Below are 23,166 nucleotides of genomic sequence, written 5' to 3' on the forward strand. Positions count from 1 at the left end.
ATAGAGGGCCCTCGGGCAGAACCACAGAAACAGGATTCACAGACAATCACATGCCGTTACAATATACAGAGAAAGACACGGATAGAGAGAGAGAAAAAGAGAGAGAGATTGGAGAAAAAAAGAGAAACAAATTAAAAGAGAGAGACAGATTGAGAGATTAAGAGAGAGGAGAGCATAAAGAACTGAGAGATGTAGGGATAGAGATATAGATCAACCACCATGCAAAGAGCTGACCTTTAAAGTTACATACGAGCTACGCACCCAGATGCACATACACTATTCATTAACATTGTGCAGGGAATTCAAATGGGGAATTAAAGCTGCAAGGTAACTGCAGAACAGCATCAGCATAGACTTGATCAATATTGAACTGTATCTCTCTCATGTTTATTGCATGTCCGCTGGTTCTGTTTCTGAGTGTGTGAGGAGGGGCTTCTCTAGGACTCACTTGTTGCGGCAGTAGAGAGCCATACAGAGCATGCCCAGAAGGCTGATTCCCACGGCGATGGATGTGATTGACAGCACTTGCCTCTTGTAGACCTCCTTGCTCTCTGCAGAGAGGGGAAGAGAGGAATGAAAAAGACATTGATGTCTCAACACCGAGACCAAAAAGGGCAAGAAAAATGAGGATGAATGTTGAGGGTAGTGAGGGTAGTGATGAGGATGATGTTTTCTGAAATGACAATGTGGACCAGGTCTGTACTGCTCAAGTCAACCTCCACATTCCTTTTCCATTTGATAATTCCCCCCCTCAAAAACCCCTCAATTACTGAACTTTAGCCGCCCTCCTCACAAAAGTCACCCCAGCGGATCCAGCCACACATTTAGTCATTTGGTCATTTAGCAGACGCTCTTATTGAGAGCAACTTACAGTAAGTACAGGGACATTCCCCCGAGGAAAGTAGGGTGAAGTGCCTTGCCCAAGGACAGAACATAGTTTAGCACAGACAAGAATCAAACCAGCGACCTTCGGATTACTAGCCCGATTCCCTGACCGCTCAGCCACCTGACTCCACATATATCCCAACATCTTCCAGTCGACTCCCAACAACACAGTCACTCCCTCCCCCTGGTACGGGTGCTCAGGTACAGGTCCTGTAAAGGACTCTATGTAATAAAGCCTGAATAGAGTAGGCAAGAGTTATGGCTGCATAGGACACTATTAAGGAAGAAAAATGGCATCTGTCTCCTTTCATAAGAAAAAAGTAAATCACGGTTGCCTTCAGTCACGTTAATAGGCAATCAATCAGATGTTATTTAGTAGTGCAGACCTTGAGGAGAAATACCAGGCAAATCTCTGTAAAGTCGGGAATATTGAGCAAGTGGTTTGATGGAGACAAATCTGCTGGAAACTGTTGGAAAAGATGAAACAGGTCGATATCGAAAAGGTCGAGGAACGTTTTAGGAGGCTAATGTGTGCAGAATGTTTCTCAAATCGCCTCCAATACAAACATAATGGCATGGTGTAAAACAAAACAACTCTCACAACATGGAACAATATTTGACACAGTTTTGTTTGCTGACTGTGGTTACATTGCACTGTGCTCTGCCAAATGGACCCTTGACTCTGACCACCGAAGTACTGCAAACTATGAACTATGCAGTTCTGATCCTTGATATTCAGATGTACTTCCTCTTTGGATAAAACCGTGAGAGAGCCCGGCACCCACCCACCAGCGTCCCAGACAGGCGTTCCCGTCCCTGTCTGTGTTGTTTTGATGTGCTTAATCAGTCTGAGTCATCACATGGCCTCGTTAGCAGTAATTACCTGGAGCTGGCGGGAACCTGCGTCAGAGCCCTACTGTATGTGGAGGAGAGCTGTCACAGCCTCACCTGTCCCTTTGTGCCTTCCCCCGTGTCCAGTCACCGCAACATCCATCCTGACGTCTGCGTGCGTGTGTGTGTGTGGTGTGTGTGTGTGACGTGCATTTGCCCGTGTGTGTTTTCCTGGTTGATGCACACACACAAAAACAACTCAACATTTGCCATTTTGTCCAAATGATTGAACACAGAGTTGACTGTGATCAGACGGAGTAGCGGTGTGTCCCTGGCCGGGGTCTGTATGTCCTCTACAGCATGTCTCTCCCACAAACACACAGGTACGAGCAGGACACGATGCCAAGGTCGGGCTCCCCTACACCTCACATCCTCTGGCGGGCTTGTTTACACTTCTATGCAGAAGAGCACTCTCCATCTGAATAAATCATATGACCCAGGAGAAGGGGCTTGTGCTGTGTGTATTTGTCAGGGCGCAAGGGTCATTGCCGATATTTATTTCCACCTAAGAGCTCACCTTGTGTGCTCGGGCCGTGCTCCTCTGCAACAACAGAACAATGCAATCAATATTTCACAGAGGACAAAGTGACAGTTACATCTAGGACATAAACATAACCCCGCAGTGTGCATGAAGTTATGCATTCTGATCACTATAAGCTCTTATGCATGCTTGTTGACTATAAAAGACTATTACCACCATATCCACCTGAATGCAGACTGCATTTACACAGCTATTCTATCCTCCCTCCGTGATTTGATGCAAGATGCTGTGGACCCTGCAAACATTAAACCATTTAGAAACAGTTTTAAGAATTCCCAAAAGGGTTGTTTAGCCCAATCACAGCTTGAGACTAGCAATCCGTTATCAAGTGAAATGAGTGAGCATGGCACGACAAAGCGAGGGTTTCATCACACCGCAGTGACACAGCGGCAATCTAGAGAGAGTCATATCATTCATTTAAACCGCACTCCAACGGGACGACAAACACAGTAATTGTCACGCTGGCGGCGAGTGTGAATCTGAGAGGGGTGTCAGGCGTGAGCGTGCGAGACTCCGAGCGAACCCGCCGAGCGAAGGGCTTTCAGAGCAGGCATCCCCCTGCTCTCCTGACTCCACTTCCAGAGGTGGTGCAGCCGCAACACACAGGAGCCTTTCATCCCACACCCCTCCCCTCCCCCCCCCCCCCCCCCCCCCATCTCCGCCTCCCCCCCCCCCCCTCCTCTGCCACTGCAGGAGTCATCAACAATAATGCTGCTCCCAGCAATTAGCGCGGGAGGGAAGAGGAATGGAGATGGACTGATGGAGAGAGAGAGAAACAGACACACAGGCAGATACACAGACAGATAGAAACAGACACAGACAGACCGTCAGACACACAAACAGAGAACTGTCCTGAATTCAGAGATGTTTTCGTTGCCCTCACTTGGTAAATGAGTGTGAATGTGTTGTGACGCGAGGCAGTGAGGCATGGTAGAGAGTTCGGTGGCCTTCCATGATACTGTCAGCTTGTCCTTCCATCAAAGTTGACTGTCATTAGAATTACTAATGACAGCAGACACTGACATTTAACTCTAACCCCAGGCAAAGACACACGCGCACACACACACACATCTACACACACACTCGCGCACACAGAAAAGCACACGCTTTCACAAAATAGTCACACATGCCATTTGGCTTTTTGTTCTTCCTCTGTGGTGGATGTTTCCGGAGTTTGATGGCTGTCTCTATCAGAATCACCATGATAAGGCCCTGTCCTTCTGTCCACCTTTCCTTCTGAAAGCCTCCGTCTCTCTCGGCAGAGAGAACCCTCCATCTTTCTCGGCATCTCCCCACAGCTCTCCGTTCCCCTGCGTCCCCTGTCTGTCTCCCTCTGCCCACCCTCTCTTCCTTCAGAGCCTGACTCCCCCTGTAACTCTCCCCCCCCATCTCATCAATCTCTCCATTTATCCCTGCATCTGCATCTTTCCTTTTTTTGTAACCCCTCCACCTTTCATACACACAGTCAACCTCGGACTCGGAGCTTTGATGATGTCGCCTTCACTGCTATCTCGCTAGAGGCTTGCATCTGCATGGCAGGGTACAAACACACACACACACCAAATGAACAGAGACGCTCACAGTAAAGCGCTCTGTCACTTCAGGAGGTGTGTGTGTTGTTTTCCTTTGAAAACCCCCCGGCAGTGTGGTCAGCTCCAAGGACAGTTCTGCTTTGGTATCAGAATCCTTGTTTTTTCGCGCAACAAATTCCCACATGATTACAGTACTTGTCCATTATGTCAGCCCAGGGGATTTGAGAATGTGAATCTTAAAATGTCTCTATTTCTGTCTGTCACCGTTGTTGTTTACCTCTGCACATACAACCTCTACAAACACACATACACTCACACACACACACACACAGGGTACTGAGCCATACAGGGTCGGACAGGAAATTGGTTCAGATTAGATAAGAGCAGAGACATTTAAGCAGAGACCTAACACACTGCGCTGGAGGGCAGTTGATTACCGACACCCTGACACCAAGATCATTAGAATGAAGACAACATTCCAAATGGGTGAGAACTGGTGAAAAGAGAATGAATCTACATCTAAGATAATCCTGTGATCAAGAACATTCCAGAAAAGGTGAAAGGCTATAGCTGTCCCCAGACCAGTCTCCATCTATGTGGTGTAGTTGAACCCCAACCTGTAAATCATGCTGCAGGCACCTCAGACAAAAATGGAAATACAACTTAACTCCAGCTCCATATACTGAAAATAGCCGCGTGCAACATTTTGGCTCTGGCATTGATTTACAGCTCCGGGAAAACATCTCCCAGAGTTCAATGACCTCAAATGGATAGGGAATAATGATGCAGTACACCTATTCATATTAGTGAGAAAAAACAAAAAAAATGATATTTGGGGGGACGGGACACAAAGTAGTTCTTGGTTGTATGAGTAGAGACAAGATTAGGTTTCTTGTTCTCATTGTTGCAATCTTATTCAGTACCACCCAGACACAGAGTCAGGTTTGAGCTCTCTCCAAATACAGATCAATGTTCACACCAGCAGATTTAGCAGCTGCTGAGATACAGTAACTATGCAGAAATGGCCAGAATTCCTCCCTCATGCAACATGATGACACTGAAAGTTTTCCTAAAACTCCTTACCTCTGCTCTTGACGGTGAAAAATAAATAAATCTAAAGTGAATCTTAATTTCCAGCTCTCTTGCTCAGCTCTCGGCAGGATTTCTGTTGGTGTCTGGAGACACCGTGATCGGTGTGTGTGTGTAGGTGTGTGTGTGTAGGTGTGTGTGTGTCCTGTTTACTGGGCTGCTGGGCCGGGGGTTGGACCGTGCCAGCTGCCTAGTTGAGAGGCTCTCTACTTGACAACGGCTTGCCATGTCATTAACAACGGCTCTTTAGCACCGATACCCGTGATTGGCTCAGGTGCCAAGTGGCGACCTGGAGACAGACTGGCAGGATGGGGACGGCACTCCCATCAAGACACACTCAGACGCTCGCACACACACACACACACACATGCAGATGCTCACACACACACGCACACACACACGCACACACACACACAATCACGCACCTACACTCAAGTAAATGCCCACACGCACACAGATGAAAACCTTCACATTTGCACACACACCTACGGGCAGTGCCAATGTTTGTTACCGTGCCAACAGTATTAAATCTCCCTCACTGTATCCTGCCTGATTCTCAGCTCTCTGCGTTTCCAAGGAGACTGGAGAGCATTAGTATTCCAAGGGGCAACTTTTGGAGGTGGGAGGGAGAGAAACTGCATGTGTGTTTTTGAGTAGGTATGTGTGTATGTGCGCGTGTATGTGTGTATGTGCGTGCGTGTATGTGCATGTCAAAAGGGAAAACAGTATAAGAAAGTAAAACAATTATAACAATAAAGCAAACAATGCATACAAATGTACTTACCGGTAAATTATGAATTTCAGACCAACATTATGCATGCTATTTCATATCATGTACGTCATGGAAGATGGTTTATGCTGAACGCACAGTGATGTGAACTTGAAACAGTTATGAAACCTCAAGGTCATAATCATGACTCATGAGAGCGGTGGATGGAAAGAGGGGGGGGGGGGGGGAGTAATGCTTACCCATGAACTCAATGCCCAAGTGGTCTGCTGTTCCAGAGAGGGGGGCGACGAGGAGGGAGGGAGGGAAACAGAGGAAACAGCCATTAGAACCACGTAGGTGAGCATTCTGTCACAGAGAGCAACATCATCGTTTCAGGCTTGTCGTTGTCGTTGGTTAAATGTAAGAAGGATCTTTATCGACTGTCTACCTCCACTGACGCTTGGCTTCAGCAGAAACAGGGAATTAGTGCAGATGACACACCAAAACTACACAAGGTCATGTTATTCATACCCACACACACTTTAGTATGTACACACACATGCACAGCGTAAATAAGACAGGAAGTATCAACTAAGAGTTGTAACGAACAGCTCATGTTGCTTTAATAGTGTTGAGAAACAACCCCAGCGTTGTGAAGGTCAAGCATCGTTTCCCTTGCCACATGTGCAGCGTCTGCCGCGCAGCTGTAAACTACGTCTGGAAGGAAAAGTCCCCAATTTAAATCACCCTTCTTCTAAATTCCTTCGACTTTCGTCATCCTCAGATTTGACAGCAAGATTTTAAAGCTCAATGCCTGCCAAGAAACAGAGAACGTCTCTTTGCAGAGTCGGTGAAACAGCCCAGGTATGTGCTGCATTGCTGCAGTGGCGATGCCATCCCTTCTCCTGCGCGCTGCCTGGCGCATGATTGATTGGGTTCAGTAGCTGAATGCCAAGGGGTGTCGTTGCTGCGACCTTAATCATAGGGGGATTTGTATGGAAAGATGTCAAAACATCATCTCTCACTTAGGCTCAGGCGGTGACCAGGAAACAATAATCCCTCGCTTCTCTCTCCCTCAGAAAGCCAGAGTGAGAGAGACAGATAGAGTGAGAAAGATAGAGAGAGATTGAAATCTCCCTTGTTCAGCGATGGTATCGGTCGGTTTTGCTTACGGTACAGTTTATCGTAAGCTGCTGCAACCATTTGTAACTGAAAACAATGCCATAGACACGATTCATCCAAATGCACGTAATTGACCTATTTACTCCCCGGCATCGACCATTTCTCCCTTTATCACCGGTGAGCTGGCTACTGTGAAGCGTCAGGTGTCCCTCCCTCCCCGAGAACACAGAGAAGACCCCGGCATGAAAGAGCATGTGTGATGATCAGTAGAGCTGTGGGAGATGCAGACAGACATCTCTCCGTATGGCAGCACCCACTCAGGGCTTGTTGGGGAACACGTTTTTAGTGGTTCATTTATGCTCTCTGGGAAAGTTAGACTAAAGTTGCTAAGGTCTTTAGATGCAACTTGATAGAATTCATAAACAGGTTTTTCTTTGCCTCAGAAGTTTTTTCTAGCTGTCGTGCTTTGGAGGTGGGTTGGAGGTGGGTCTTATTTGCAAAGCATTCAAGCCGGTCCATTCAATGCGTACAGTATAATGTGAACAGAGACTGGATGGTTGTCCTTGGATGGAACAAAAGTTCTCTTCTTCGTTCCGTCAAAGGTGACATTTTGTGAGCGCCATCTCCGTGGTAACAGCAAAAGCCTCTGATTGGACGCTGAGGTAGAAAAAGATGGCGGCGTGCATCAAGGTGCCGCCCCCCCTGGCGGGCGTGTGTGATTGAGCCAGACGGGAGGGACAGGTGCAGGCGACGGGAAAGCGACCGCGGCCAGTCACCCTGCTTCCCCTCCCTGTGGCACGCACACACAAAGTGCCAACACACCGCACACCGCATGCACACCTCTCCACCTGTCTGTAGGTGAAACGGTCCGAAATAGCTTTGAAAATACCAAACATCCCCAGAAGCTGAAAGCTCGCCTGAAAACAAACAGGGATGTGAAAGGGAGGGATGAAACAGACAGATGGACAGACATGGAGAGAGAGGGGAGAGGGAGAGAGAGACAGAGAGAGACAGAGAGAGAGAGAGAGACAGAGAGAGAGAGAGAGAGAGAGAGAGAGAGAGAGAGAGAGAGAGACAGAAAGAGAGAGAGAGACAGAGAGAGAGAGAGAGAGAGAGAGAGAGACAGAGAGAGAGACAGAGAGAGAGAGAGAGAGAGGAGAGAGAGAGAGAGAGAGAGAGAGAGAGAGAGAGAGAGAGAGAGAGAGAGAGAGAGAGACAGAGAGAGAGAGAGACAGAGAGAGAGAGAGAGAGAGAGAGAGTCCTGGCTGACACCCTGTCCCTGTTGCGGCTGTCTGCCTCTATCTCTCATGTGGGCTCCTCTCCTCTCCTTTCCTCACCTCAGGCAGATAAGATGCCCTGCCTGTCAAGACCAGCCAGCCCAGATACAGCTCCCCTGGGACGCCATGACGACGCAAGGTGAGAGACGAGAGAAACCCAAGAAGAAGAAATATTGAACCATCTTGTCTTTTCCAAAATCTATCGTATACTCAGTAGCTGAGGAGAAGTGAGATCTTTTCAAAAGCATTGTTGCTTCTCTTAAGTCCACATGTAGCTTACGGTATATCTTCAGAATTATGTGGGGAACAGGACACAAAATAATGTATTTTTCGATTTCTGGGTATAAGCTGCACTGTGTCTTTGAAAGCCCTTCAATCTTTCTGGCTGATCTTTGACAAAAGAAAGAAGCACCTTAAAAGTGATGTCTTATACTGTACCTTGGAGAGGTACATTCATTGTCACCCCTGTCAGTAATACTGTGCAGCTCCTAAATATGATTTCCCTACAGAATTGTAACAGGGCCTCGCTTTCTACTTGCTAGAATCCAATCACCACCAAAGCCCTATTCCATTGTTATTGGCTGTCGATTGTGACTTTTTGCCTAATGCCACAATGAGCGAGGGACTTCTGTCTCCTTCTCTCTCCATCTCTGTCTCTCTCCTGCCGTCTCTGACATAATAAAGTGCTATATTGATGTGCCACAGGGCCGATTGCATCATGTTCACATTTACAAACCCGTACGAAGGGGATCGCTTTGTATATAACAGTGAATGTACCATCCTTATTTCCAATTTACGCTTACTCATCTTTGGCGAGGAAATCAATGGCCTGAGAAATCGCTGCAACTACAAAGGAGTTTAAAGAGTTTAGATTGACTCTTGTTTCATCCAGGCTGAAGTTATGGTTTACGGTGTCTGTTCATTATAGATCAAAAACACTCAAATATAATATTAAAAGGTATTTCACACACACACACACACACAAACTTTAATCTAACCCCATAGAGTGTCTGCCCTTCATGTATTCTTTTGTCTTGAGGCTAGCTTGTCCTTGTCTCCCTCCCTCTCCCTTTCCCTCTCCCTCTCTCCCTCTCTTTCCATCTTCTTCTCCCCTCATCAGCTCCTGCCCACACAACCAGCTTACAGACGTCATTACTGAAGTTCCAGTGTGCAGAGCAGAGCGGCCATGGTATTTCCCCCCAGGGGTCTCTGTACCATGTTTGGTACAGAGATGAGCTGTGGGTGAGAGGGAGAGAGAGAGACAGAGAGAGAGAGAGAGAGAGAGAGAGAGAGAGAGAGAGAGAGAGAGAGAGAGAGAGAGAGGAGAGAGAGAGAGAGAGAGAGAGAGAGAGAGAGAGAGAGAGAGAGAGAGAGAAAGGGGAGAGAGATAAACTAAATGACAGCACAGTGCAAAGCTGCTGTCTCGTTACGGCTAGCTGGGGCAGCTGTTGTCTGGAGAAAGAGGTTCTGGGATGCGGTTTACACATATACGTGTGTGTATGTGTGTGTGTGAGAGACTGTGTGTGTGTGTAAGAGAGTGTGTGTGTGTGATTTTCAGGGGTTCTACTGGTGCCTGCAACAGAATCCAGAGCTGATTAAGCAGGGAGGAGAGAGATGGAATTGACTACCTGTGTTTTTGGAGTGCGTGTGTGATGCGACATTGAAGAGGCAGTGTCGTGTTGTGATGCTCGCTAAGCATCATCTATCTGGAAATAAGAGGCTTCTGACAAATGAAGAGTCAAACAGACCGGCTACTTATTCACTCCACATGAGGCCCATCCATACAGACCTGGGGCACTATCCATCACTGTAGAGAGGCTAAGACAAGGCACCCTTAACACACACACACACACACTCATGTCCCTTCTGTGTGTGCTTGTGCATATGTGCGGCAGCAGTGTGTGTAGGTGTGAGTGTGCAGCCCGGCAGGTATGTATGTCTATCTGTGTGTTGTGTGGCAGATGTGTGTGTGTGTGTGTATGTGTTGTAATGTGTATAGTGTGGCAGGTGTGTGTTATTCTGTGTGTTGTGTGGCAGGTGTGTGTGTGTTATTCTGTGTGTAGTGTGGCAGGTGTGTGTGTGTTATTCTGTGTGTAGTGTGGCAGGTATGTGTGTGTTATTTTGTGTGTAGTGTGGCAGGTATGTGTGTGTTATTCTGTGTGTAGTGTGGCAGGTGTGTGTGTGTGTGTGTGTGATGCAGTGCAGCAGCATGGGCTGATCAGGGAGTCCAGCAGGGTCTACTCCTCAGACAGATGGTCCTACACACACTCAGACGGCCTCCACCCTCCAGCATATGGCTGTGCTCGCACTCTGCATACACGGCACATTACCACTCACAATGGGTGAGTAGCGATAGGGAATGGATGTGCTCACAGTGCCATTCAGCTGTTACTTCTCTATCTGAAGGGGATTACCCTGGGCTGTAGGTTACCACGTTACATGTTACAGTCTTCTGTACTGAGAATCACATTCTTCATCGCCAGAACCATGAGGTAATACACCCATTGGCGAACCACATACGCATATATCTGACTTTGTCCTTTCTCATCTTGTAAAAGTTGGCTAGTTTCTTCGGGTGAGGTCGATCTTTCAGAACAGCGGGGGTACTCAAATATTTGAGTTTGATAGAAGAGTGGCCCATGAGGCCCCTCTCTGACACCTTCATTGCTTTTGCATGAAATGGATAGAGAGAAAAAAAAAGCGACAAAAGTTTGTCATTGTTTGGTATTTTAGAGTTCAGTTCCCTTTCTGAATGGTATCGAGTGTGATCTGTAGCTGACACAGTGTGTGGCCTGCAGGAGAGGAATGGCAGTCTGTCCGAGTGATCCACTGTGACCTTGAATGCCCTTGGGGTCTGAAGGACTGATAGGGAGGCTGGCGAGGCGAGGCAGGCTTGCCCCCCCCCTCCCCCCTCCCCCCCGTGGTGTAAGTAAGATGTACAGCCCTTATTAAAGCTACACTCCACACCTTTGTATCTGTGAAACCACAAATGTCACATAAAGGACAGTAAATTTGGGCTCTGAGGAGCGACTGGCGGAGTTGGAGTAAATCAAGGAGCTCTGGCAGTCGTAAAGCAGCACACACACACACACACACACTCAAACACTCGTCATCTGCTTTCCTGGTATCTGATCGTTCCGTCTGTCTCTGTCCTTGTGTCTGTCTTTGCAGAAAGGTGAAACAATATAAAGTATGATGGAAACCTCAGTGGAAAGGGTCGGAACAAACTAAATTACACCATATCCATATTAAAACATGTATTCCCTAAGCCCTCCAAAATGTTGCAGTATAATTTATTTTTTAAAGATGTTTACCCCCTTGCATGGATAGTCCAAATAAACACATGAACAATTTAATTAAAATAAGTTTAGTAAAGCGACATTCGGTACGATTTAGATTTCCAGCTAATTAAAAGCGGGTCTCTTTCAGGGTGGTTCATTTGTTGTGAGCTCATAAAGCACTGCTGATCTCTGGGCCGTGTTCTGAAAGCTTGTTATCTACTTCTGGGGTGAGCCATCCACTACCTTCTCCTTCTCTCTCTCTCTCTTTTCTCCCTCTCTCTCTCTTTTTTTCCACCTTCCACCATTGCTCACTGTAGCAGCAGACACACACAACCCCCCCCCCCCCCTCCCCTCCACCCCTAACCCCCCCCCCCCCCCCCCCCCCCCCCCCCCCCCGACTTCTACGCCTCCCAAAATAACGATCAACTTGTTTTCCGGATGATTCTGCTGTCCCGTCCTGTGTTTATGAGTTATTAGGGCCTAAACATCCGGATTTGTTTTGTTTGGCCAGCTCCTGTCGTGTTGCATCCATCAGACGGTGGCCAGGGGTGTCTGCTCACCCGGGAGCTGAAGGCGAGAGAGGTCACTGCCCACGTCCAGGGATCTGGGAAGGGACCTCACTCGCTTTGTGGCCTAATCCTGCAGACGAAGGCAGGCCAGCCGTACAGGGTCTAATCATCAACACCAGCCCTCCAGAGAGATGGGCATTAATTAAGGGTTAGGCTCGATCTTTTCTTTCCTTCTCTTTCACTCCTTCTTTATCCCCCCCCTCTCTCCCTTGCCTCCTCTCCTCACCCCCCCCCCTCTCTCCCTTGCCTCCTCTCCTCAAACCCCCCCCCCCTCTCTCTTGTATCCTCTCCTCACCCCCCCCCCTCTCTCCCTTGCCTCCTCACCCCCCCCTCTCTCCCTTGCCTCCTCTCCTCAAACCCCCCCCCCTCTCTCTTGTATCCTCTCCTCACCCCCCCCCCTCTCTCCCTTGCCTCCTCACCCCCCCTCTCTCCCTTGCCTCCTCTCCTCACCCCCCCCCCCCTCTCTCCCTTGCCTCCTCACCCCCCCTCTCTCCCTTGCCTCCTCTCCTCAAACCCCCCCCCTCTCTCTTGTATCCTCTCCTCAAACCCCCCCTCTCTCCCTTGCCTCCTCACCCCCCCTCTCTCCCTTGCCCCCTCTCCCCCCCCCTCTCCCTTGCCTCCTCTCCTCACCCCCCCCCTCTCTCCCTTGCCTCCTCACCCCCCCTCTCTCCCTTGCCTCCTCTCCTCACCCCCCCCCCCCCTCTCTCCCTTGCCTCCTCACCCCCCCTCTCTCCCTTGCCTCCTCTCCTCAAACCCCCCCCCTCTCTCTTGTATCCTCTCCTCAAACCCCCCCTCTCTCCCTTGCCTCCTCACCCCCCCTCTCTCCCTTGCCCCCTCTCCCCCCCCCCTCTCCCTTGCCTCCTCTCCTCACCCCCCCCCTTTCTCCCTTGCCTCCTCACCCCCCCTCTCTCCCTTGCCTCCTCTCCTCACCCCCCCCCCTCTCTCCCTTGCCTCCTCACCCCCCCTCTCTCCCTTGCCTCCTCTCCTCAAACCCCCCCCCCTCTCTCTTGTATCCTCTCCTCAAACCCCCCCTCTCTCCCTTGCCTCCTCTCCTCACCCCTCTCTCTCCCTTGCCTCCCCCCCCATTCTTGATTTCCCTCTCTTTCACACACTCTGTGACTCCCCCTCGCTGGGAGTAAAAGTGGAAAGTGAAAATCTCCATGATGGATCTGTCCATGGTGTTTAACACAGTAGGGACGGCTGCAACGCTCGACCGGCGTCCCCTCTAGCCGTCAGAGCACCAGACTTAATCCGCCAATCCCCCCCCCCCCCCGTCAGCTCTGTAGAAGGCTGGCCCCGCCCTAAAACGATGGTGGTGTTGTTTAAGGTGAAGGAGATAAGACACTGCGTGGTCTTTCGCTGGCTGAGTCACTCACAAGTCTCTCTGTCACACGGAGGTGGGGTTCATCTGGACATCTGCCCCAAAGGAAGGTGTCAATCATCATCACAGTCACCTCTTTCAAGCTTCACACACACACACACACACACAGAGAGTATCACACCCTATCGTGTCACCCCCCCAAAAAAGGCCAGCATCACACAGCACATCTCATTAGACAGAACAGAATCCCATGTGACTCCCCTGTTTCTGGCCCCAGGCTTCAGACAGTCTCCTGAGTTAAAAGCGCTCAGATCTTGGGGGATCTGAGAGGAGGACATCTGAACACAGCCGAGGCTATCTGCATGCCGCGGAGGGTGAGATATCGGGTGAGGAATGTATTCTGACGGGTCTGGCTTGCTTTCAAATCTGAGCTCACGCGTCTAGAAGCTATGTTGACCATACATGTACAAACACACTAATAGTACTCTGTAAATGTATGGACGTAGAGTGTTTGATTCGCGCAAACACCAAACGAGACTCTGCAGTCGAATGACTATATCAACATTAGCCTCAGCCGGATTGAATGACTTGAGCTAATATTCACATTCAGGAAGCCAACCAGTTGTTTCAAAGTCTGCAGCTGTTTTGTCAAACACATGGCAGAAGGAGCGGGTGGAACTTCTCAGATGTTTTGGATTGAAACAAAGACCCATTAATCCTCTCTCTCTCTTTCTCATTCTCTTACTCTCTTTCTCATACTGGTCCAAGTGGGTCAGCGTGGAGCAGGTGAAAGTGATAATGGAGGATGGGCTAAACCCGTGGCCCCCTGGGTGTGTGTGGGTGTGCGTTTGGGGAGTGTGTATGTCTGTGTGCGAGTGTCTCTGCATTTAAGCGTTTCTGTGCGCCTCTGTCCGAGTTTGTGTGGAAGAGTTTGTGGAGGAGTGGGGGCTGGTGGTGTTCCAGGTGGACTGGCTAGAGAAGCGTCTTCTAATTCCCTCAGACAGCAGGTGCTCTGAGTGGGTGGAAGGGAGCAGATCTGGTGAGTAGCCCTGGGTAGGAGAGAGGGAGGGTAGGGGGGAGCACTGAACCTCTATAACTAGACAACTAACGGCTCAATCTGGGAGGATCTGAACACATGCGGCGGGCAGCAGAGCCAGAGGACCAGAATGCAGCTTGGCACAAATTGTTAGGATGGAATACAGCTGAGTTAGTGTGCATGTGAAAACAGCACAGTGTAATTACCACAGACCATGTACTGGCCCCTTACTGACTCCACGGGCACTTACAGGCCCGTGCTTGTTGTCTGTTTGGTCTTGCCCAGGGCCCCATGCATAATTGAGGCTCCCAAGGCAACCTTTAGGTGTTCCTGACTTTGCAATGAACTCACTTTGCCACCAACATTACATTTGGACGGTCACAGCTTCAAAAAGGTCTCTGCAATTGCCGGCAATTCAGACTATTGATGAATCATTTAATATGGCGAAAGGGAGCGAGGGAACATTGCAGTGAGAAGGTTGGGTAATCTGCTCATGTTGCATCTGGCTCACACCATTTGTCAGCAGTGGGACAGATGGGACTTTAAAGATATATTTGTTGGCATTTTATGCTTTTTATTTGATAGCGAGAAAAGCAGGCAAGGCAGGGGAGTGAGAGAGGGATGACGTAGTAAATGGACCAGACTTGAATTGAACTGATAGGCAGGGTTCCTTAATTAAGACTTGGCCCCCCCAAAAAGAGGTAGAAACAACAGGTGGTGGTGGTGGGGGGGGATTTATATATCGTTCTTACCTGTCATCGTAACCCTTCCCCCGATTGTCATTGTATAATTGGCACTCTGCTGATAGGCCTTGCCTTTGTGGCACTCACTCTAAGACACTTGAATTCCACACCTCTTGTCCTTCCTGGCAATGGCGTGAAATGCAGTGCTGACTTAATGTTGAGAACATGCGTTAAAACCTCATTTGGATGCACCATCAAAGAGCTATTTTCAGTATTGCTCTGTTCTAGCCATCAATATTAGGGTGTGCATTATATTGGCGATGTCGGCATGGCAGGCTAGCAGTCGTTAGCATTTTGCAGGTTAACACTAGCTGATGCCATGGCAAACTGCTACTGTGCAACTGGGGACTTTGATGACCATAGATGGGCCTAAAGAATCAACTATGCATAGCTACACACATTACCAGTCACAGACAATTGCCATGATTACAATGGCAATTTGGTAATTTAAAGATTAGGGTTGATAACATCCGCTAACAGCCGTGTGTAGATGGAATTGGCTACTCTACGGTTGTGGGTTCAGTTACCCAGTTTTCGATAGAAGCATTTTTGTAACTGGAGAGTACTTTCCTTTTGTCGACTCAATACAAAGTACAGAACACCCTCTCTCCCCTCACAACCATTATAAGAGAGAAAACGAAAGAAAGAGTGAGCGAAGGCAGTCATGCAGAGAAAGACAGAATGGCCTATCCCATTCCTACCCCTGGCGTTATGGTCTGTAGTGTGGGAGAACCGCAAGCGGGCTCACAGCGTCCATTGCTCCGATGCCAAAATGCTCTGACCTAATCTGCATACAACTGCCATATTCTTCATTATAGGCTCGCCGACAGGATACATATCTGAGTATAGCCCATACACAACCATTACCATGGCTTTGTATAAATATTCCACAAGTGTGAACAAGCTCCATCCCAATGAGCCACTCGCTAGATGAATTGCCACAATCAATATGAATTTTTTCTCTTTTTGTCTTCCTCGGCTGTTATTCTTTTCTCCCACGCAGGGGAAAGTTAAATTGGTTTTAGCCATCGCAATCCATTAGACCACTCGCAATCGACAGTTCTGCATTTGCCATCGAAGTTCAGCCAATGTGGGAGGAATAGTATTTTATTTTTTCACGACAATGGCAAATCCTCTATTTTTTGTTCTACTTTCAAATTGTGTTTTCTCTACCAATCTAACTAAGTACATGCATAATGGATTTGGTCACCCTGAGCACAGAGAAGCTCATGCGGGAAGACAAAGCTATTTTTCTACTCTTGTTCTGCTCTGAAGGAGAAGGGCCTCCAGAGGAAAAGATCTGTGTGATTAACCTCACCCCGGTTGCTCCGCCCTTTATTCTCCAGTTGGCCTTAACAAAAAAAGAAATCTAAGACTGTGCACAAAACAAAATATTAAATACGGTATAATCCATTCGCTAATAATTTAATTCAATTATTTTTTTTTTTTTAAGGATAGGAGCACTGATGAAAAGCAGGGAGCTGGAGAGAGGCCCATTATTTCTGGGTTGCAGTCTGTGCCTACCTCCACTGCTGTTTATGAATCCTGCTGCTCCATCGGTTATTAGCTCAAGCTTCCCATTCATCAATAGACCTTTTTAATTATCGAGGTTAATTATGAACTTTTTCGCTTTTAGTAAATGGCTGTACTGCGATCGCTTTCTGTTTATCGATGGGATACTTTGCTGCTGTGAAGAAATAGCAGCTTCTGGGGAGATTACTTGCTTTTAGAATGTAAAAGGAGAAATTATGACCAGCTAATCACGTCGAGACTTACAAACAACTAATGTATCTACTGACCTTTCAGTGACTAATTACCAATAATTGTGTACCACAACACAATGCCAAACCCCTAAGGTCAATCACTCCTGTTTGGCGCATCCCCTAAAATGGTAGCTAGCTGCTTAATAGAGGATTAGTCCGGTAGGCTGCTGAGGCACACCTGTGCTTGCTTTCGGACGCCCTGCTCTCCTCAGCCGGCCCTGAACGCCAACGTTGCCTCCTCCAGAGTTCACATGAGATGTGAAGTGGCCAGGTGGAGTGGAGAATGCTGCCACAAACACACCTCTCCCACACACACACATACACACAGACACACACACACACACACACACACACTCACACACACACACACACACAGCACACACTCACAGCATATGTATACAAAACATACGCCACTTAAAAGAGTGCTTCAATGTGGCATAGGACATTTCCGGTTCAAAAGTTGAATCCGTTAAACACATTTCTGTCTTGCAGATGAGAAAGGCAAGGTAATAACATTGAAAATGTGGCTCAACAGAATTGTTCTCATGGGGGCTGAACACAGTTTGCTTCATGCCGCCTCTCATACATGGTGATTTAGTAATCAGATTGAGTCAGGCGTGATAGACCCAGACCAGAAAAAATAGGTTTTTAGTTTACAGTAACTAATTTTGACAACCTCTGCACCCTGCAGTTTGACACAACACATTTGACCTGATTCTACACCAGGGAGCATGTGTGAGTCAAACACATGAATGCCTTGGAGTTACATTCATTCATAGCATGCATTTCAAATACAATGTTTTATTTTCCAAGACACAGGGTATTGTATTGCCGTATAGATTTACCTTCTAGGGAAACACAGAAGCTTAGAAGCCGACAGAGCATGAAATCAGATCTCATAAAGATAGGGGGGAATTTAATTTTGCATTCGATTTAAATCTAGAAATCTCTCCATGGATGGATTGTGTGGCCCAGACAGTGTGCAGTATGCAGCTTTGACAGGAGCACGCTGTGTCCGCTGGAGACTGTTGTAAATATGTGTTTCATATCTGGTCTAACAGCTACACAGGTTGCGAATGTGATTCTGCGACTACAGTGGGACAATGAGAGGAGAGGCAGCCCTCAGATGAAAGGATACATTTAACGAGTGGAGCGAATGGAGAGGAAATTGAGAAGGGGGTGAACAAGAGCGAAATGGAGTGAAATTGAACAGGAGTGAATACATGATTCTAGCCTAAAGCTTCTGGATTCGACAAAGTCCTCTGGCTATGAAATGTACTACAACAGTGTTTAAATATACAGTCATACAATTGATCCATGTCCAGTTCTTGATATATAACTACTATAAATAAGCATATTGGGAAAGATCCATGTTACTCTCTGGTATATGTTCACAATTTGTCTTCAATCCTCAAACTTCCCCGCCCCCCCTCTACCACCACACACCTGCATCTGCCCACACCAAACTATATTTTCCTCAATCTTTCTTTCACTCAGCTGGATTTGACAGAGAATTGTTAGCGTCATCCCCTGTGGACCACAGGAACAGGATGACATTCATGACTGTGTGTGTGTGTCTGTGTGTGTCTGTCTGTCCTGTCTGTATGTGTGTGTGTGTGTGGGGGGTACTCTGACACACTCCAAGAGCCCAGAAGACCAGGGGGGCAGGGCAGCAACAATCTGGATGACCAGTGAACTCTACCGACTGGAAAAGCCTGAGCTAACCTTGTCCACACCAGCCGTGGTCCCAGTCCAGATGGGAGGGGGCTTGTGTTGGGATGAATTATCTACAGCATCAGGACGGAGAAGGAGAACGTGGAAAGGAGAGACGAGAAAAGCAGCTGACTGAAACATGAAGTTACTGTAACAGGATACAGAGAAATAATGGGATGAAAGAGAGAGGAGGCTGGTAATCAGCTCGTACGAGCAGTCACACACACACACACACACACACACACACACACACACACACACACACACACACACACACACACACACACACACACACACACACCACACACACACCACACACACACACACCACACACCAAACACACACACACACACACACACAGAGATAAGGATACCTTAATAGCACTTCTCCATGGGACACTGCCAACTGCCTATCTGTTTTTTGATCTCCCAATCAGAGAGTTCCCAAGGAGGAAGATGGAGCACCCTCCACTTCAGGATCAATGAATGGAAGGATGTGATCATTTATCTGCCTATCTGAAGAACAGGACACCTACAGGGACTGTTGGGATGAACGTCATTCAAATCTCCTGGGCCGCCGCATCCGGAACAGACGCACTCAGACGTACACTCAAACATACAGATGAAAGCTGACTCGTGTCGTCTTCACTTTGAACTTTCACCCTTCCTGCTTCTCACCCAGGCAGAGACGGTGCACACACCCACACTGTGTATTAACTTATGAAAAGAGATGAGCGCCTATTGAGAAACAAAAATTGGGTTTATCAAGGATCTCGAATGATGTAACCTTTCAGAAAATGTTTCATCACTCTGATCACAAAGGAAGGATCCTGTCTGCCTTGATGCGACTACAGTATGGGTGCACTGAGCTGGTCTTAGCGGAGATAAATAGAAAGACATTCTGTAGATGAAGACTTGATATAGTATTGCTTTCCTGAGAAAGTCACAGTGTGTTGCCTTTAACTTGACTTGATTAGGGCTAAGTGTGCAGACACAGCATGATTCAGCAGGATATTAGTGCAGAGGATTTAACACAGCCCAAGTTCCAAACAATTATTACAAATAAATCCCACTTTTGTTTTTTTTGTGAGTGTCTTGGGCCGTTTTGGGCTTATTTGTATGGGTTTAGGGAGCCTGGTGCCTTTTTACAGCAGTGCTACAGAAATGATTTTGAATGTACAGAAGGCTCTTACTTGGATCTGAGAGAATGGAGTCGGTTTTGGGCAGAAACTGGTCGCAGCGGATCCCCTGGTAACCTTCCCTGCACCTGTGGAAAGGAAACAACAAAACTGTCAGGAAACACAAATAGATCGATACAAGCGTCGATGACATCACCGTTCTGTATATTATGGAATGTCGTCGGGTGGTCGGTGTGAAACGGTCAGCTGAACTCAATGTTGTACCAGCCGGTCTCCTGGCACGTTTCTCAATGTTGGGCACATTGTATCCTGGTCACTGACACGAAACGCCACGAAACCGCTCATGCCCTTCCGTCCTCCTACGCTGTACCGCTACGACACAGCTTGAAAAACTCAAAGTACTGTGGCGTCGAAAGGAGAAGGGGAGGGAAAAGCACGTCGGTTTAAGGCTGTGGTTTTTCTCTTCCTCCTGCTTTTTCTCTCATCTTTCTAAGGACACCAGAAGCAGTTTAGATGAAATATGCATGGAACCCTTTCTCCTGTTTGCTCTTTCTTTCTCCAGTCATCTTCTCCACCCACCTTTTTCATCCTCTTTCCATCCCTCTCATATCCCCCTTTCATATCCTCGTCTTCCCCTCCACATCTTTTCTTTCATGACCCCTCCTCCCTCTACCTCTCCCCCCTCCTTTCCTTTAGTGTGTGACCTCACAGCGGCTCTCACACCTCACCCCTGAGTGAGGACTGTTGAATAAGAGAGGGAGAGAGAACTAAGGAACATGGCTTCTTAAACACGCACAGAGAGCATACATGACCTTCCACTCTGAATAGCATCGGGCACAACAGGAGGGTTACATACATCGGGTTCTGTTCGACATGTACTGTAGGGAGCTTTATGACGACAGCACAGGTCAACACAGTTCTTCATTTTTGCCTCACACTTAGTCCTTCATAATCGAGCGGGCATCATTCATGCATAAACTCTACTTGTGTATAGGGTTGCTGGGTAACGACCAAGGACAAGCAGGCAGACATACATGTTACGAACACGTATGTGAATGGTATGTTTAATCAATCCAACCGGTCTGGCACGAAAAACTGTAGGAGAATTGCCAAAGGTAACAGCACACTCTCAAACACACTCAATAAAACACACACACACACACACACAGGAAGCAGGTGGTAAAGGGTATATCTCACTATAACCAGTCACTTTTAACAATCATGTACTTTTTTTTCCGTCTCCCCTGAATCGGTGGTCAATTAGAGTGTTTCCCTGACAGCCATACCAGCGCCCTGACAACAGAGAAGCTTCAAGAGGAGGGAACCTTGTCGCACAAATCGGCAGAGAGAGGTAGATAATTAAAGGAGTGAGGTTTTGGCGCCGGTGGTGTGGTGTGCTTGGATAAAAGACCATCATTAAGAAGGTGTGTTTAAGCGAGTAGGAACACCATAGCATAATTATAAACCATGTACAGTGACTATAACTAAGGGCTGGGGATGAGGACACAGGCCAGGCGCTTAGGCGGAACAAGTAAACACAAACATAAACCTAACACACACACACAGACCGCACACACACACACACACAGATCATGATGGAATGTTGTCTTCCACTTGACCAGCTATCCAAACAGGGATCGTGGGCAGCATGGAATGTATACGGGTGCTTAGTCACTAGCCCAATAGCAAATACAATCTTGGTATGCTCCTGAAAAAGGCAGACGGTATTGAGAGCTGCTAGGATTTTAATTAGCGCCGAAGCCATTAATTAGCAGGAACAAACAGTTGGGGTGGTGTGTGTTTGTGTGTATGCGTGCGTGCATGTGCTAGTGTGAGAGAGAGAGAGAGAGAGAGAGAGGTGTGGAAAGCACAGAAGACAGATAAATATAAAGATGCAGCCTCAAGCTGTCAGGGAGGGGAGCACACACACATGTAAACATTCACACACAAACACACAATGTGTGCAGCGTGAGAACAGACACCCCACACAACAGTCACGTTGCAAGTACAAGCACACAAGTACAAGTTCACAAGTTCACATGTGAGAAAACTTTTCAGTTTCATGTGCGATACTGTAGTGTGGGGTTTGTGAACAAAAGCATATATATATACACTATGTTGTACATCAACATAAATATACAATCCATCTAATTCAGAACTGTTATATATTCATGTAAATCTCAACACGACTCAATGTGTCAAAAAACTGTCATAAAAGGGATTTTCCCTGAAGGAAGACATTGAATAAACACGACAAACAGTATAAAGTGTGAATGTACTGTAAAATACGTCACCTTCGCCCGCCCACAATCTAAATGGTAAGCTTTCCCACTGCTCTACTCTGCAGGAGGTAGCCTCGCTCTGCTGCTACTGTTTGCTCTACAGTAGGTAGCAGGGGCGGTTCTAGGATCAGACCTGTAGGGGGGCTCAGCCCCCAATGAGAATGTGACTTGTGTTCTTAATTTGCGCCATGAAATTCATTACCTACTTCTTCTCCTTCGGTTTTACTGGCAGACTACCAACGTTAAAGGTGTATGGAGTCAGATGGCTGAGCGGTGAGGGAGTCGGGCTAGTAATCAGAAGGTTGCCGGATCGATTCCCCGCCGTGCCAAATGACGTTGTGTCCTTGGGCAAGGCACTTCACCCTACTTGCGTCGGGGGGAATGTCCCTGTACTTACTGTAAGTCGCTCTGGATAAGAGCGTCTGCTAAATGACTAAATGTAAATGTATGACGACACTGAATATTAAACCTGTTTAATGCCCTTTGAACCTGTAATTGTTTGTCATCTGCCACTAACAGACACTTTTGCGAACTCTTAAAACGTATTTGAGATCATAATAATTCATAATAATTCAATATTGTATGTTTTTATTATTATGTATGTTGCTGAGATTAAATTGAGGTGTGCTTGAGCACCCCAAAAAAAAATATTCTCTGAAATTACTACTATAATCAAATACAAAGTATTGTCGTATATCAGAGGATGCCCAAAGACAGCTACAATACTCTTGCCCTCCATTTCTTCTAAAACGTCAATGACATCTCATCTCAACATTGATAAACACAGCATCACGAGAACATTTTAAACTCAAGCAATAGACACGAACAGCGTCGCTGTGAACACAGCATGCTGAGGGGATCCACTCCACAGAGGCAGACAGGTGAGGGGATCCACTCCACAGAGGCAGACAGGTGAGGGGATCCACTCCACAGAGGCAGACAGGTGAGGGGATCCACTCCACGGAGGCAGACAGGTGAGGGGATCCACTCCACGGAGGCAGACAGGTGAGGGGATCCACTCCACGGAGGCAGACAGGTGAGGGGATCCACTCCACGGAGGCAGACAGGTGAGGGGATCCACTTCACAGAGGCAGACAGGTGAGGGGATCCACTCCACAAAGGCAGACAGGTGAGGGGATCCACTCCACAGAGGCAGACAGGTGAGGGGATCCACTCCACAGAGGCAGACAGGTGAGGGGATCCACTCCACAGAGGCAGACAGGTGTGAGCTGAAATCTGTTTAAAGCAAGTTAGCCACGCCAAGTAAGACAGAA

At 47.6% G+C, this 23,166-nt stretch overlaps 1 protein-coding gene across 1 annotated transcript in view; it reads right to left on the reverse strand.

Moving 5' to 3' along the window:
• The window catches only part of LOC124473779 (pro-neuregulin-3, membrane-bound isoform), a 67,676-nt gene that overhangs the window by 12,564 nt on the left and 31,946 nt on the right, over window positions 1-23,166 (reverse strand). Inside the window, exons 3-5 of the mRNA XM_047029454.1 lie at window positions 19,665-19,738; window positions 5,908-5,934; window positions 449-551 (exon numbers count right to left, since the gene is read on the reverse strand). Of these exons, the coding sequence (XP_046885410.1) occupies window positions 449-551; window positions 5,908-5,934; window positions 19,665-19,738 (204 nt within the window). The remainder of the gene's footprint in view (window positions 1-448; window positions 552-5,907; window positions 5,935-19,664; window positions 19,739-23,166) is intronic.

The sequence above is a fragment of the Hypomesus transpacificus genome, chromosome 11 (assembly GCF_021917145.1).
Source record: "Hypomesus transpacificus isolate Combined female chromosome 11, fHypTra1, whole genome shotgun sequence".
In the NCBI taxonomy this organism is placed as follows: domain Eukaryota; kingdom Metazoa; phylum Chordata; class Actinopteri; order Osmeriformes; family Osmeridae; genus Hypomesus; species Hypomesus transpacificus.